The 15,771-nt window shown below is 31.3% G+C and overlaps 1 protein-coding gene across 4 annotated transcripts in view; it reads left to right on the forward strand.

The window, feature by feature from the left end:
- f (espin protein forked) overlaps positions 1–15,771 on the forward strand; it is a 35,653-nt gene that overhangs the window by 12,725 nt on the left and 7,157 nt on the right. For all 4 annotated transcript variants that reach the window (XM_088040372.1, XM_088040371.1, XM_088040374.1 and 1 more), the window contains exons 2-3: positions 4,324–4,497; positions 14,346–14,529. In XM_088040372.1, coding sequence (XP_087896498.1) covers positions 4,324–4,497; positions 14,346–14,529 — 358 coding nt within the window. The remainder of the gene's footprint in view (positions 1–4,323; positions 4,498–14,345; positions 14,530–15,771) is intronic.

The following is a 15,771-nucleotide window of genomic DNA, read 5'->3' on the forward strand; positions in this document are numbered from 1 at the left end:
ATCAAGATTAAAATCTTACGAAGGTACCGCGGGCAAAACTTTCAAAAGGAACATTTACCAGTGCAAAATGTAAAAAAAATGTTAAAAAAAATGAAAGTCATATTTCATTATGGAGATTAAATGGAGTTCTAAATTTATTGTAACTTTTAGGAGTTTCAGGTGGCCAAAAAAATTTGAATGGATTATTTCAACAATTTCTAGGTATAATTTTAAGACAATAATATTAATAATCATTTTACAACAAAATCTTCCAGCGAGGGGGGCCGAACGTTTATCGCAGTTTAGTTCTGAAATTATCGGTCAACTCAAAAAATATAAAAACAATAAAAATATTCATCAAATTCTGCATAAGACAGTATCTAAACCATAAAAAAACTGCCAAGCAATTATTAAATTTAACTTCAGAACGATGGTTCTTTGATTTGATCAAATCAAATAAAATTCTGCGTAAGAGGACAGGTTCTAATTCCTGAATTCTAGTGCGCTTGAAGAAATCCTGGGAAATTCGCTTGTTAACCAGCAAAAACCGCTCCAACAAACCCTTATAAGGCAAAAATTAATTACTCCCGATTTCTTCAATAAAACTCGGAAGACATACCTCCGCACGCATTTCTGCAATAAAACAAATTCATTGATGCCAATGAAAATTGAAAGAATTCTTTAACGGTTTACCACAAATCGCCGATATAAGCCATTAAAATTTTATGATGGATTTAAAGGAAGTTATGCTGTGGGTACGACCTTCGTACTACATATAAAATAACGCAATGCATTTCCACCTATAATTATGTCCTTGCCCAACATCCTTTTTATCATTTGAAATATTTCATAAATCTTCCCAATTAGCATTCATCGCAGCTTGACTATGATCTACAAAGCAAATACAGAACTAAATCGTAGTAAAAACCGTTGTAGAAACCGGTAAAAATGATTAATTCCAATTGCGAAAGCTGATGCTTCGAGAATGATTAGTCTTGTTAAACGACTTTCTGATCATCTTTCACATACTCGAAGAATTTTGTTGCATGTAATGTGTTATTTGATTTTAACTCCTGTAACCGGATTAACACCGGAACTATTAACGCTGGAGAAAGCCATAAATCCGATCGGTATTGTTTATAAATTAAAGAAGAAGAAGATATTTTATCGCTCAGACCTACCCACTTATGGAATAAAGAAAGTCGAGTCACAAAAGCTTTTTTTATCTTTATGTGAGGAAAATCTTAAGATCGGATGGCCCGATGAAAACGAAATTCGTCTCATCAAAACCGTTACTGCAATTTACTTCGGTAATTTTAAACACTTTCTTCGAGGTACGTACGTGATTTATCTTTCGTAAAAAGCGTATGTAGGTAGTACCTTGGAGATAATTTATTCATAGACTCTCACTGGGAAATTTAGAATTGCACTAACTAATTTGTTCGTTTTCTGTCCATTTGTGTTATTAATTTGACGAAGATATCGCCACCATTCTATTCTATAAACATGCCTCTTCTTTATCCACACCCAGGGATATAAAGAACATGCAACCCCACTGATTGAGAACCCAAAAACGCTTACCTTGAAGAAGAAGGAAGCGGTTTTGGTAATTGCCAACAGCAAGTGAATTCACACACTCCTTGCACTTCACCATAAATGCACAGTGTCATTTTGATCACAGGAAAACCGAGATAATCTATTACGAAAATCAGATAATTTCGCGACGAACGACGGCAATTAACTGAAGAATTTATTGGTTGTTATGTACATTATCAAAACAAAAGACAAAAAACTTATCTGGAAGTATACAAAGAAAAAACTTGCAAAAAAGGTGAAGCTACAGCACGAATGTTCTTATCTCTATCAATTAATGGATGATTCATTTCATTAGGCAATAAATTTTGAACAGGTCAGGACTGAAAGGTATTTGTAAAAAATTTTTTTTTGAGTTAACCGCGTTGTTTATTTAGTTTTGCTTACCAACTTGCAAAATCATAAAACTTTATAATACATCGTTGAAAAAGTAATTAAATCAGCTTTCCTACGAACTATACAGTATGTCCTCGGATTAAGTTCACAAGAAGGAAAAAAGTTTATTTTCCATGTTACAAAAAAATGACAAAGGAATAACATTTTTGCTTATTTCAAAACAGATAAATCTGCAATTAAAATTTCAAAATTATTAGTTTGTACTCTTAGATTAATTTTTTCATTATTTTTGTTTATTAAATTTTGTAATCGTATTTAAATAATAGCGGGCTGTGGATTCACAATATCAAATAGTGCGTTAAAGATTAAAGAAAACTTTACTCAATAATGTGTAAGTATTAAAAAATTAGAAAAAAAATGCAATTGCATCCTTAACAATAATTGAGAAAATTCGAAACAGTCTTAAAGAATTACGAGTTAGAATTGAACTGTGTGCTAAAACAGGTAATGGGTCAATCAAATAGTGGAAATTGGTTTGAGTTAAGGAACAAATTTCATTCCATAGACATTTTTTGCAAAAGTAAAAATAAAAAAGTTCTTCTAAAGTTTGAATTAAAGTCTTATTTATTTTAAATTAAGCAAAAAATATTATTCCTTTGTAATTTTTTTGTAAAATGAAAAATAACGTTTTTTTCCTCTTGTGAACTCAATCCGGGGACATACTGTAGAAGTCGCTGGAAGAGTTTTAGTTTTTCCCAAAATATTTGAGAAAAACTAATGGTGATACATAATAATTTAAAAAAAGACGGATTTTAAAAAATTTTTGATACTTTTTTGCGTAGAAGTCCTGAATTGGTGCTTTTTTAATTTAATGCGCCATGCCATAATAGAAGTTGGGTTCTTTGCTTTCTAACGCGGTGTTAAACACAATATTATCTCTTGTCATCTAGAAGTTACACGACGAAAAGTTTGGAATAAATTTTAGAAAAAAAAACTTCAAAGATTTTCTACAAATCTTCATTTGAATATCTATAAAACTGTAATATTTCGATAAATCTCGCGTTTCTAAATTATTTAATTGTTCAGAATGTAAAATCATAGAAAACAATTATGAGACAACTGTTAAAAAGTTTTCGATTGTGTTTTTTAATTTAAACATTTTTGAAAACATTTTCAAATACTCCGATAATAATTTTTTTAGAATTAATTCCTTTTTGGACAAACTAAAAACTTCTAATTTTTTGTATTAAATTTCGTATTTTTGCTAAGTTTAGGAATACAAGAATAAAATTTGAAGGTGTTACTACTTTTGACATGCTTATTAACTCTGCCAAATTCCAGTATTGAATTATTCAGCTTGGAAAGGTTATTTTATTATTATTAATTTGGCTATTGAGAAATCCCATAACTTTGTATATTTTCAAGAAAAACTAGATAATACATTATTGTACAGTAGAACCTAAAAAGATTTCTAAGAATCTCGTTATTGAAAGTATGAATAAAAAAGCACTTCTTTACAGACCCAGCAAAAAGTTAAACTGACCCATATTTTCATTACGTCTTGTTCTAATGTTTACTGAAAATAAAAACGCTCGTACAATCAGAATTTGTTCTCAGCAGTAACTGTATACTTCTTTTATAATATCAAAGTATTCCAAAAATTAAAGGTTGTACCGTTCTTCTCAGAAATGTTACTTTTAGAAAAAATACGGAAAGCCAAAAATGGAAGTGTTCGTTTCTTTTCACTTAAAACGTGTAGAAATGTGTGATTTTCTACGTTTCTCCAAATAAAAATTATAATTAATCACTTTCATTACTGATTACTGTGATTACAATGCGATTAATTAAATATTACCAAACACGCTCTTATCGTTTAAGAACACTAATAAGTATCTTTTTTTAATTAAGTTTTCAGAATTTGCTTTGCAATTACATTATCGATTATCGTTTATTTGTCAATCGGATTACGATTAATAAATTTCAATATTTAATTGTAATTATTGTATTGATTATAGCCATGTCGAAAACACAATTTCAATAAATAAATCGTCCAAATTTTAAAAACAGCAACCTAATTTCGTAACTAAAATTAAGAGAAAATATTTACACATTAAATCTATCGTTCCAATTAATATGATTTGACGGTTTAACTTTTTCTTATAGAGTTAGGTGAAGAAATGCAGACGTAAATTACTGGGGTAATCATCGACTCACTGTCAATTTATTGATAAATTAGTTCCCCAAGTGATTGATCAATGAACTGTCAGGACTAAAGCTATCTATTTCCTTGGCATTTCATCGCCGAGAGTTAAAAAAAAATCACCGATTTACTTTAATTTCTTTCTTCAATATTCTTTAGATTCTTTGGTAATTTTTCCATCTTTTTGCCCAACACGTCTGTTTTGCGTGTTGCAGATACGGGCGACTTAACGTTCTCCGCTGGCTGCTCTGGGAGTCGGAATTCCGCAACACCGACAACATGCCAGCATTAGAACGTGTAAACAACACAACTTTGGCACTTCACTACGCCGCTGCTCGAGGATGCTTGGATTGCGTGCGCTTATTAGTGGATTCAACTCCGGATCTGAGGTATGCTTCTCCGGAATTTTCCGTGATATATCCGTTATGCTCTGAATGTGGTTCATACCGGTGAACATCTTCACAGTCGAAATAGAATTAAATTAATTGGTACCTGGCGTGCGTTTCTTTGGTATGAGGATGTGCTACGCCACTTACGAGAAAATGTTGATAATGTAATTATAGAGCGTTAGGATGATTGCTACTGTTACAACTACTTAGAAGAAATTTATGTTTGTATATGATGGGTAATTACATCACAATGGGATTTTTATTGGATGGTTATTATTTGATTTATTGGGACTTTTCAAAGCAATGAGGCTTCAAGTTTGAAGAGCACCTGGTAATAAGTGGTGGATTATTGTGAAGGTTATTTAATAACGTGTTATTTCTGTAATGTGTCTTATTAAGGAGGCTTCCGAGAAGATCTATTTATTTTCAAGCTAAAGAAAAATCGATTCAAAAACATGTTGATTGTGCTTTTAGCACCTTTCAGTCGATGGTGGTTACTACGAGTTCATAAATCAAAAGGAAAGTCCTCACAAGTGTTAAGAGGCATTTTGATTAATGTCACATTCTATTTTTATTTGAGAACATTAGGTTTATGTATGGATTTCGAAAGCCTGTTGACAGTCTGCTTCTAGACACTTTCGCACACTTTTATTATATCCGCAAAAGAGAAAATAATTGATACTGATAAATTTTTGATTGGGAGCAGCATCTGATCACTCTCTAGACTTAATAATGCAATTTATATGCACGTTGCTATTATTTATGTTAATCTAGTTTCGCTAAATGAGTTTTATGACAAAAAGTATAAGAATATTGTAGATTTAAACGGGCTTTTCGTCCAGAGGCGGATTAAAAGAAAGCGCACCGCGCGAGAACCTGTAAGGTCCAATGAAAATGTTATAGAGAATCTGAGTAACCACGTAGAAAAAATCAAACGAGAGAACAAAGAGATTTGAAGAAAAATGGGAATAAATGCGGCAAACGTACGAAAAATCTGAAGATAATATGAACAACATCACAAAAATCTATAAATTTATAGGAAATCTTGAGATTCTAAACCTGGAAGGCATTTAAAAAGAAATTAAATTCAAAAACCAAACAAAATCCAAGATGAATCTAAAAAAATCGATAAACAAATCTAACAAGAGCTTAGACATTCTAAGAAAAATCGGAATAAATTTGGAGAATGTAAGAAAAATCTGAAGAAATTCTGAACAAAATCAGGAGAATCGCTAGGTTAATAAAAAATCTAACGATTCCAAATTGAATTTAAGAAAAATATACAGGGTGTTATGGAAATGAGTACACATTTTAAGATTCAAGTTTAAAGAAGATTAAAGAAGATTAAAATGTATCTAAAAAAATCGATAGGCAAAACTAATAAGAATCTAAGAAAAATCGAAATGAATTTGGTGAATGTTGGAAAAATCTGAAGAAAATCTGGACAAAATGAAGCGAATCTCTATGAAGAATAAAGAAAATCCAAGTAAATTCTAAAAAACCTCGATAGACAACAGACTCAAGAACATCTACGAAGTCAAAGAGAATTTATCGATAATCTAGAGACAATAAAACTAAATCCAATAAGGAAAAAAGTAGAAACGTATACAATATGAGGAAAATTCTAAAAAAAAAATATTTTGCATGCTCTCGATTTATTAGTATAGAAGCATAAAATCTAAAAATCAAAGAAAAATAAAGAAATCAAAATACATATTCTTAATAATTACTAGTAAATTATTAATTTATGAGAATTTGCGAAAATCCAAAAGAAATCTGGAGAATCTTCAGAGAATTCGACAGAATCCAGGAAAGCCAGATAATCTAGAAATCATAAATTTAAATATAATCGACAACGCAGAATCTTAAATTAAAAAATGTAAAGAAAATATAAAGAAATAAAAAAAAACAAAAAAATTGAACAGAAAAAAATAAAGAAAGGTTATGTTATAATGCAGAGCAACCAGATAGTATCTAAAATTAGTCTAAATAGAACTAGAAATTCTAAAGAGAACAGAAAAAGTAATCTGGAATGAACGCAAGAAACTCCAAAACTCCTAAAAAAAATCTAAGAAAAATCTGGATACTAAATATTTAGAAAAACCAAAGAGATTCGATTGGGAATTTTAGAGCAATTAAAAAAAAAAATTGTTTTATGATTAGGAAAACAGTATACATATCATACGACAAATTTCATAAAGAATCTTTTAGATCGCTTGATATTTTTTTATTTCGGAAGAAAAATGCAACGAACTATAATTTTTTTGCCAGAAAAGGGTGAAGCGTTTACCATTACATCATACAAATCTTGAAATAAACATATTAGTGTGATTAAGAAATTTGCCAATTAGAATAAACCCGACACTTGGTTGAGTCCACACAAAAGAAATAGATAACTTTTACTCTTTTGACCCACCACAATTACACACTTGAAGCCTTCACTAAAATCAGTACTTATAACTACTTATATAATTCAATCTACAGTACCACAGTGTTAACATCAAGATATTCAAATGTCAATATAATTTACCTTAATTATAATTGAGTACGAAATGTCATCAAGTCATCGCTTTGATCAATTCACCATTTCTTGGTAGTTATCTTAAGTGCAATATTAATTTAATTCCGTAATACAGTTTAGTTATCCAACATTATCAAACAAATTAAAACAGAATGTCTGTCTTTCATCGATTATATTTCAGAAAAGCGCGTCCAGCTGTGTCAGCAGATCTTCAATAATTCAAACTCAGAATGTGGGAAATCTATACCACAAAAACCGCTTTCATGTAAACAAACTGTAATGAAGGAAAACACATCTTTGTGCGGTGCTAACAACGTCAAGCTGCAATTAATATTCCATTAAACTAAACCGACGAAAGTTCGTCAACTAAACATGTAACCACAAACTTCAGTTAAGCAGATGAGACAGCTATTGTTACTGTAGAAATCGCAAGTAAAGATAACAATTTTGATCTAAATCTGAAAAGTAGCTCTTACTTTCGTCCGGACACTTTCTATTGTACCAATAAATGTCACAACGGCTTCACAGCGGATTTACTTCAACGTTACTTTTAAAACGGAAACGATCACCAATAAGTTATTATCGGAAAAATGATCGTTAACCTAGATGGCCACCGACAGATGGTTTATAACCGCTCGCAGTAAATCAGAGAATCGTGTCTTGGTTATGAAGGGTTGGTAATTAGTTTGTTTATTTAGCTTATTAGACGTTTTTTTAACCATGAAGTGGGTTAGCAATGTTACCATAAGATAAACAAGCGGCTTGAATTATTTTAAGGTGATAGACCGTAGACTAATTGCATGCAAAACTAATAATTAAATGAATTAATTCAGACGACTCTCACCGTAATCTGGTTAATTTTTCGGTGGAAACGACAAAAGAAACTCGATAATTAAGACAGCGTAACACTGAACTTGCGCCCGTGAATTTGGAGAAATTATTTAATTGACAAGCGCTTGACAGGTTCCATTCTTCATTTCAAAAGAATACAAGCGAATCAATCAAACAAACTAATACGTGCATTTTTTGTTCGCAACATGTTATCAACTTTTCTTAATAATTAGTGGCGAATAATGCATATTTACATTCGCTTTCCCTTGTATTTATTAGTGTCATATTCGTGGAAGTGCGCTTTTCACAAGCACAACAAGCAGAACGACTTCAGGTGCTAAAATAAATTACAAACTACTGGAAAACAAGTTGCGATACTCCGGTGGAATCAGTGATGCGAGCATATTTCGTTAAGAAGTGGTGGCATCAATGTTCTGCTTCATTAGATCCGCTCTTTTTGCAAGTTTGTTTTGTAATCGGATGTTTGTACAAAAAAAACACCTCTTCAATTTCAATTAAAAGGACTCTAAGAAGAGTCTCTCGATGTAATATTCCTTACCACTTCGCTTCCTCTTCAATATTTATCAACAGGTGTTACCACTTTATAGTAATAATGAAAGTTAAAAGCTATCCATTTTTATTTTAAAAGCATATAACCTCTTACCTGACAGTGGAGCGGCTACAATTTGCAACACCCAAGAATAAAGAGCTAAAAGCATTTCATTTAATTTATTATCTGTATTAAATATCAGTCTTAATTAAGTTCATACCACGTTTTGAAAAATTCGTTAAACTGAACACATAAATAATGCAAGGTATCTTTGCAGCGAAAGGATAAGGTGACTTATGAAAGCTTATGTATAATAAATAGATTTGTTAATAAAAATATCGACTTTGCATATTTGGAATTAATTTGTGTTATGCAGTTGGATTTATTTTTGTGAACTATTTTATTTAATTATAAAGTTTTAAATTCGCACCTCTCTTTTCCTGACTTGTTTATCTGAAATTGAAACGTCAACTAGAGTGGATTTATCGATCTCGAAGCAATGAAGAATTTCAAGAAGAATGTTTGATTGATGATTTAGAAATAAAATGCGATAAACTGCTAGGCACGCCTTATTTTATTTTATTCCATTATTTTTGATCTAAGAATAAACTGCGTGGACTACATTGCAAAGATAGTGATTTTCTTCCAATTTCAACTAAACTTTGGTATCTTTTCGAACACGTAGTTTAATGTCGAATATACGGAGTGTTGAAATTTCGCATTTCTTATAAGCATAGACTACAAAATTCAATTTTTTTAAGGTACGACACTTTTATTTATTTAAAATTGAGTGGAAGACTAAATAAAGCTAAATATCTAAGTGTAATTTCGTCTCTAGAAAAAACATTGTAGGCAAACTTCTGGTTTAGTCGGTACAATTTTTTTCCACTTGACAATTTATTAAATCGCTAAGTTTTTAAGTTCATTTTGAATTTTTTTAACTGAGGTCGAAAAATCTTTTTTTACATATTTGTCGTCAAATCTGAGATTTGAAAATTTGGGGAATGCAAATAGAATGTTTCTTATAATTCTGAAATAGTAACACATAAAAGGTTTCGCTGTACCTTTTTGTTATTATTTTTATTAAAATTAAAAACGCATTTTGTTCAAAAATGGACTTGACAACTTAACAACTTAAAAAAGTCGAAGTAAAAAGTACTTCTATTTTTTTAGACATACAGAGTGTTTTTGAATTATTTGATTTAAAATTGAACAAATAATCGAGTTACTGGTTGCTTGGGAAACAAGTCATTCCAGGTGCGCTTTTTGCCAGTGGTATAGAAAGTACGTGGATTGGGTTAATTTTCCCTTGTTAGTTTTTGATTTAAAAATTGGATTTGCATACTTTACTTTTCACTTTACTAGCAAAATTGTTCAATTTTTTTTGTTCCTGTGAAGTTATTATTTGGCCGCCATTTTGAAGTACACAGTGTCAATTAATGTGAGTAAACTATTTTTCCCTTAAAAACGTGTATAATTGGCTAATAGATCCCACCAAAATAACTTTTATAAGTTTTGTAAAAATTTCTAGAATTAATTTTATTAGTCTAAAATTTTAGGGTAGCTCACTTCACTTAAAACTATTCAGATGTTGATCAGAATCACCCTAAAATATTAGTACTACAATGATGAAACAGGAAGAAACTAAATGAAATACTATGATGCTCCATAAAAAATTTCAGTTTACATAATAAAATTAGAGATATGAAAATTCGACATTTACACCAACCTGCAATCATTTCATAACAACTGTTAAAACTGCATTCGTGTTGCAATTTCGTTTTAATTATCCATAATATTTTCTATCGTCCAATTTGTCTTAAAAGTCATTCATGTAACACCCGTGCAGTTACAATAACGTAACTTACGGTGTAAGTTTAAAATAATTACGCGGAACGCTCATCGACTCTACATAAATAAGAAAATTTCACCATCAATTGAAAAATTCCTCGTCATAATTGCAAAATTAAAATCCAAAAAGCAACACCAGTAGTGCCTATATCTGAATCCTAAATAATTTAAACGTTTCGCGTTAATCGATCCCCTCCCCACGAAGATTACAACTTTCTTCTTTATGAGTTCCTCTGAACATTGTAATGGCAGTACCGTACTAACTGTCGGTCGGATCCGGGGATAAGCAGTACCGGTAATGACAGCTGAGTGGCATGTGATGCGCGCGCCAAAACAAAAATTTTAACAATAAGTGTGACAATTTGGAAAGAAAATGGGAAGTGTGCATCGAGCTACGTGTCGCAGGAGACACAGAAATGCGTCCAAAATAAGGTACCAAATAGTAGATATTACCGCACCGAAAAAATAATCGTAACCGTTGCACCAATCAATAATAAATCGATTGTAGAAAATCCAAGAAAGTTTTTTCCGGGGCAACCACCCGGATTACTAGTGCATATAGCAACTAATTTTTAATTACGGCTAATTATGGGACGTTTACAGTCACGTGCTCGCACCGTTCGCTCTGTTGGGTCCAAATCATCTCAGTGCTGACGTTAGGACCCAAAACCGTAACAGTGAAAGTGCCGCATCGGCGGATTTATTTCAGATGATTTTTAATCTAATTTAGAAAGTTCTGTGCGTAATTTCCATGCGATTTGAATTTTGTTTTATTTTTTTATGTCGAATGGCCGAATGTTAACGCTTTCTTGCGTTGCATCTGAATTGTTTCCTCTATTTTTTTATTACTTCGGATGCGAAATTAAAATTAACTGTAATTGCCCTAATTGATTATTTTTCCGTGTACAATAGAATTATGCGTTTACCTGTATAGTCAACAGTAAAACATGCAATTTTAACTAGCGCATGCAAGGTAAATGCACTGATTAAGTAACACTAATTGTGCATTGTAGAATTTACATTGTTCACTGAGTAAATCGACCCTGAGTGGTTGAACTGAGATCGTTGCATGCGCGATAATATTTTACATCCTGATAGTAATCATAATTTCACTTTTCGTCTTGAAATAATAAGTGTAAAAAATACGATTACATACAATCTTTGTCGAATCAAAGTGAAAATAATGCGCTAATTTGCACTAAAGACCGGCAGATTTTCAGCTAGCTTCAGAGAGTGCACGAAAGTGATATCTTCAAAATTAATTGGCAGAAGTTTCACTTGTAAAACTCATAATTTCGTGTTGTAATTGTAGAAATCTAACAAACAATTAAGATCAAAATGTCAGTGACAGCGTGTTTAAAATGCACCTCTGTTAAATTTAAAAGTCTGTTTAATTGACCGCAGTTGAAATAATAACTGTAATTTTTATGTAATTCTTTCTTCAAGAAGAATTTGTTGGTAATCTGGCATCAAAATTCAAATTGTTTATTATATTCGATCTCAAATCCTTCCAAAAGCATCTTTTTGAATTTTTACATTTTCATAGTATTTTTAGGACTCCTTCAGATTTATCAGATTTTTCAAATTTAATTAATTAGTTTCTCTAATATAAAAATCTTAAAATCCTAGGAATTTTAGCAACTCGAAAAATAAATTTCCTAAGTTAATTAAATTATTCGCATAGCTAGAATTTTTACGTTATTAAAATAATAATTATTATTATGACATCTAAAGTCATAATTTTTGTTAAATTTACACATCAGAAAGAACCCAATTAATGTACAGTGTATCTTAATCTTATCTTAATTGCTCAAAAAACGATAAAAATGTGAGAAAATGTAGTAATGAATCGAAAAACAAATAAAATAAGTAGGTAAAAACAATAAAAAATTTTTTAATGGTGATAAAGCGCTCCAAATGATTCAGTGGCAATTCGGGATCCGAACAGCAATAGAAAACTAAAATTATTTGCTCCTAACTTCACTCTTTCGCGTCATTATTCACGAAACGGAAACAAGAAACGCCGACAAAAATCAATACAAAACTCCACTTCCTACAGTGAAAGAAACAACGAAATACTTTCAAGACCGTTTAGCGCGTTAATCTCCTTTTTCTAATCAATGACAGTTATACTGCAGAAATTTACATAAAATAAAAGTTTGGCTTGATTTATATAGATCTGCAATTTCTACGCTTTCAATTACAAATGCAAAAAAAACTGCTTCATTAATAAATTTTAATTTGCATAATTTCAGTTAATAATGGAATATTTTATGGTGAATGAATTATGAGGTATTGTCGACATAAATCGTACGAATAAAAAATAACGTGTGAGGAAATTGTTTACAAATATTTTAATAAATTGCTTGAAATGAATAAAGATAAAGCACACGGCGCTAATTAATTAAACATCTTCATTAAGTGATGTACACTTTCCTTGTTCACACAATAAATCTTCACGAAGAAAGTTCAAGCTCCCGAAATTTTATACGTACGATGTAATAATGTGGAATCAGATGAAGATGATTTACCGATCGGAGTGAGTACAGTACTTGTCAACCGGTACTGGATGAAGTGGGTTTAAGGTGCGATAGGTGAGGTCAATGTCGCATATCGACATTGTAACAAAAGTGATTCTTTGTACTAAACACGTTGTAAAAATGTGGTACTATCATCTCCAGAACCTGAGAACTCGAGGAATGAACTGCAGAATCTGGCTCCTGTTCTGTAGAATTATGTAGTTATTTGATCAAAAGACTTTAAGGGTAGAGAATATCAAATTTTCTACTCATATGAGACTATTAATTTGATTACTTATTTTATGACGATTTGTTGTTAATTTAAATAATGTGGGATGTCGCAGGATTTGCAGAAATAAAAAATCAACACAGCTAAAATTTATCATACACAGGGTGTAAAATAAATTTAATAAAATTTTGTTCTCTCAAAAATAATGCAGACTTTAACGCCGACATACCCAGTATAATAAAAATGACAGTCCCTAATTAAAAGTGATAAAATTCATTAAAAAGCCTTAACAATAACAAATAAAATGTTAATTTAAACTGTTGGCCGCATCAACGTTTCTTCACTTATTGCCATTAATTTGTTAAAGACAACTACGACATCGTTAGAGCCCAATCATAACGGCATTGGTTCTCAATGAAAATCTTTTTTTTCCACAAAACCAGTCGTTTGTAGTAAAAACCGATGAAGAAATGAAAATAATTCACATTGCCATAATGACACGTATCGCAGTACTGTAATTATTAGTTTCTGAGCAAAAACCTTGTCGAAGTCCTCCTAGTACCACTGTTAGTTTCACACATTTTTCTTCCTTCGAGCTACACCAATGTAACCTTTCGAATTTTTCTCTTTTGCAAGGAAATTAATAATGTTTTTGCAGTAAATCGTTTACGTTGTAACAAACATTAAAAATTATGTATAATTGAAAGTTTCAACTCGTTGAATAAATAGAGATAATGAGAATTCTGCGAACTTTTTTGGTTTCAGGTAAATCAAGTTATTTGAACACTTTCAAAATAACAGTAAAAAACATCTGTCGCATTGTTTCAAGTCTACTTTTTCCGTTGTTGACCGCCTTGTTTACTTAGAATTTGTACGAGATATTTTACTCGCGAAACAAGTTGATTTTTCAGTTGGCGCAAGGAAACACCTTTCTAAAAAAATATAAGCATTAATTAGTTGCACGTAAATAATAGAAGTCGTTACGACAGGTCAACCTACGCGCGAAAATTGGGGCAGAAATTTACAAACTGTTCTACCAACTTCGACCACCCAGAGTCATTTTCACACCTAGTAGGAACTAATCCAATAATTTTTCCTTCAATTTTAATTTCTACAGTCACTTGACACTTATTGCACAAGTTTTAATCCTCCACTTAGATAATTACATTGCACTTATAATTACATTGTTGATTGAACTCCGGTTTTGATTAGACGTTTCGCAAAACAACCTTCTAAACAAGACTGCAGTTTAATTAATTAATATCATTTCGTTTCCCGGTGGTATCAAGATGACTAGAAAATGTCAAAAGTTGGAGTTTCTCTCTTCAAATTGTTAAATTGTTGCAGTGCTAATACCCAAATGGACAATGACGTGACTCCGGTTTACCTAGCCGCGCAAGAGGGCCATCTGGATGTGCTCAAATTTCTAGTGTTGGAAGCCGGAGGATCACTTTATGTGAGAGCAAAGGACGGAATGGCACCGATTCACGCTGCTTCGCAAATGGGATGTCTTAATTGTGTTAAATGGATGGTAAGTTTTAGGAACGAGTGCCATTAGGAAATAAGAAGTGCTTCCGTTGTTCGGATTTGTGCATTGTGTACTCAGCGTTAGAAGACACTCTAATGATAATGCGTTTTATTTTTTTCCTGGTAAATTCTTTCTTCGCGTGCTGGCGACAATTCGCAGGCAATTAAACGTCACCTTGACCAATTCCGGGGAGCAGAGAACTATTGTCACATGTGAAGTGTTCTAATTTTAGCACCCCAAAAATCGGAAAAATGAAATTTAATTTTAAATTAACACAAAGAAAAATCATTAACTCTTGACGATTGAAGAACAGTTTAGACAAAAAGCAAAAAAATCCGGAAAAAAATCGAGCGATTATCTAGAAAATCTGAAAAAAGAACATACAGATCCACACAATCTAAACTTCATTTTTCCTGCAGAGAATTCTTGGAGGCGCCAAATTTAAAATGCGAATTTGCGGTTGGTCGCTGATTTTTTTAATTCCTGCGGAATGTCAAACAGGAACAGTCACATTTGTCAAATTGTTACCAAATTGTAGGAGCATTAGCAATAAACTTCTGTTTGCTATTTTCAGTGCCGATTTGCAGGTATTTAATCTATTAATCAGAATTGACATGTATTCATTACAGGTATCTAACTTATCCCTTTCAAATTCTGCAGATTTATTTATAAAACTGCACCCTCAAAAATCGGTAAATTCTTTGCAGGAAAAATGACGTATAGAAAAATTCTAAAACGAAATTAGGGATAAAAAAATACAAAAGACATGAGAAAAAATCTAAAACAAATTGAAAGAGAATATCGAAAGAACACAAATAAAATCTAGAAGATAAACAAAAAAATCTAAATTCAAATTGAAATGGCGTCATTATTCTAAACAAAAAAAATTTTGCTGCAAACTGAAGTATTGCACAATAAACACTTAAACAAGAAAAATAAATTTCCAATTTCGACCAAAATCTAAAAAATCTAAACAAAAATGAAATATAAAACGAAACAGGAAACGACTAAATCTGCGAATAGCAAAATGACCAAAAGCTAACCAAACGCAAAGAAAAAAATTAACGAACAGAAAATAAAAGTCAAAAATGTGTTAGCAAACACAAAAACCCCAGTACTAACAAAAACACAGGAAATTTGAAGAAATAAAATGAGAAATGAATTAAATACTTCTTTGCATAATATTTACATGTCTAATAATGTTGTCAAATTTACACTTTTTGTCCTACAAATTCGCAAATTTCC

Source organism: Gnatocerus cornutus, chromosome 7, assembly GCF_029298725.1.
Source record: "Gnatocerus cornutus isolate USDA-ARS CGAHR chromosome 7, icGnaCorn1.1, whole genome shotgun sequence".
NCBI lineage: Eukaryota > Metazoa > Arthropoda > Insecta > Coleoptera > Tenebrionidae > Gnatocerus > Gnatocerus cornutus.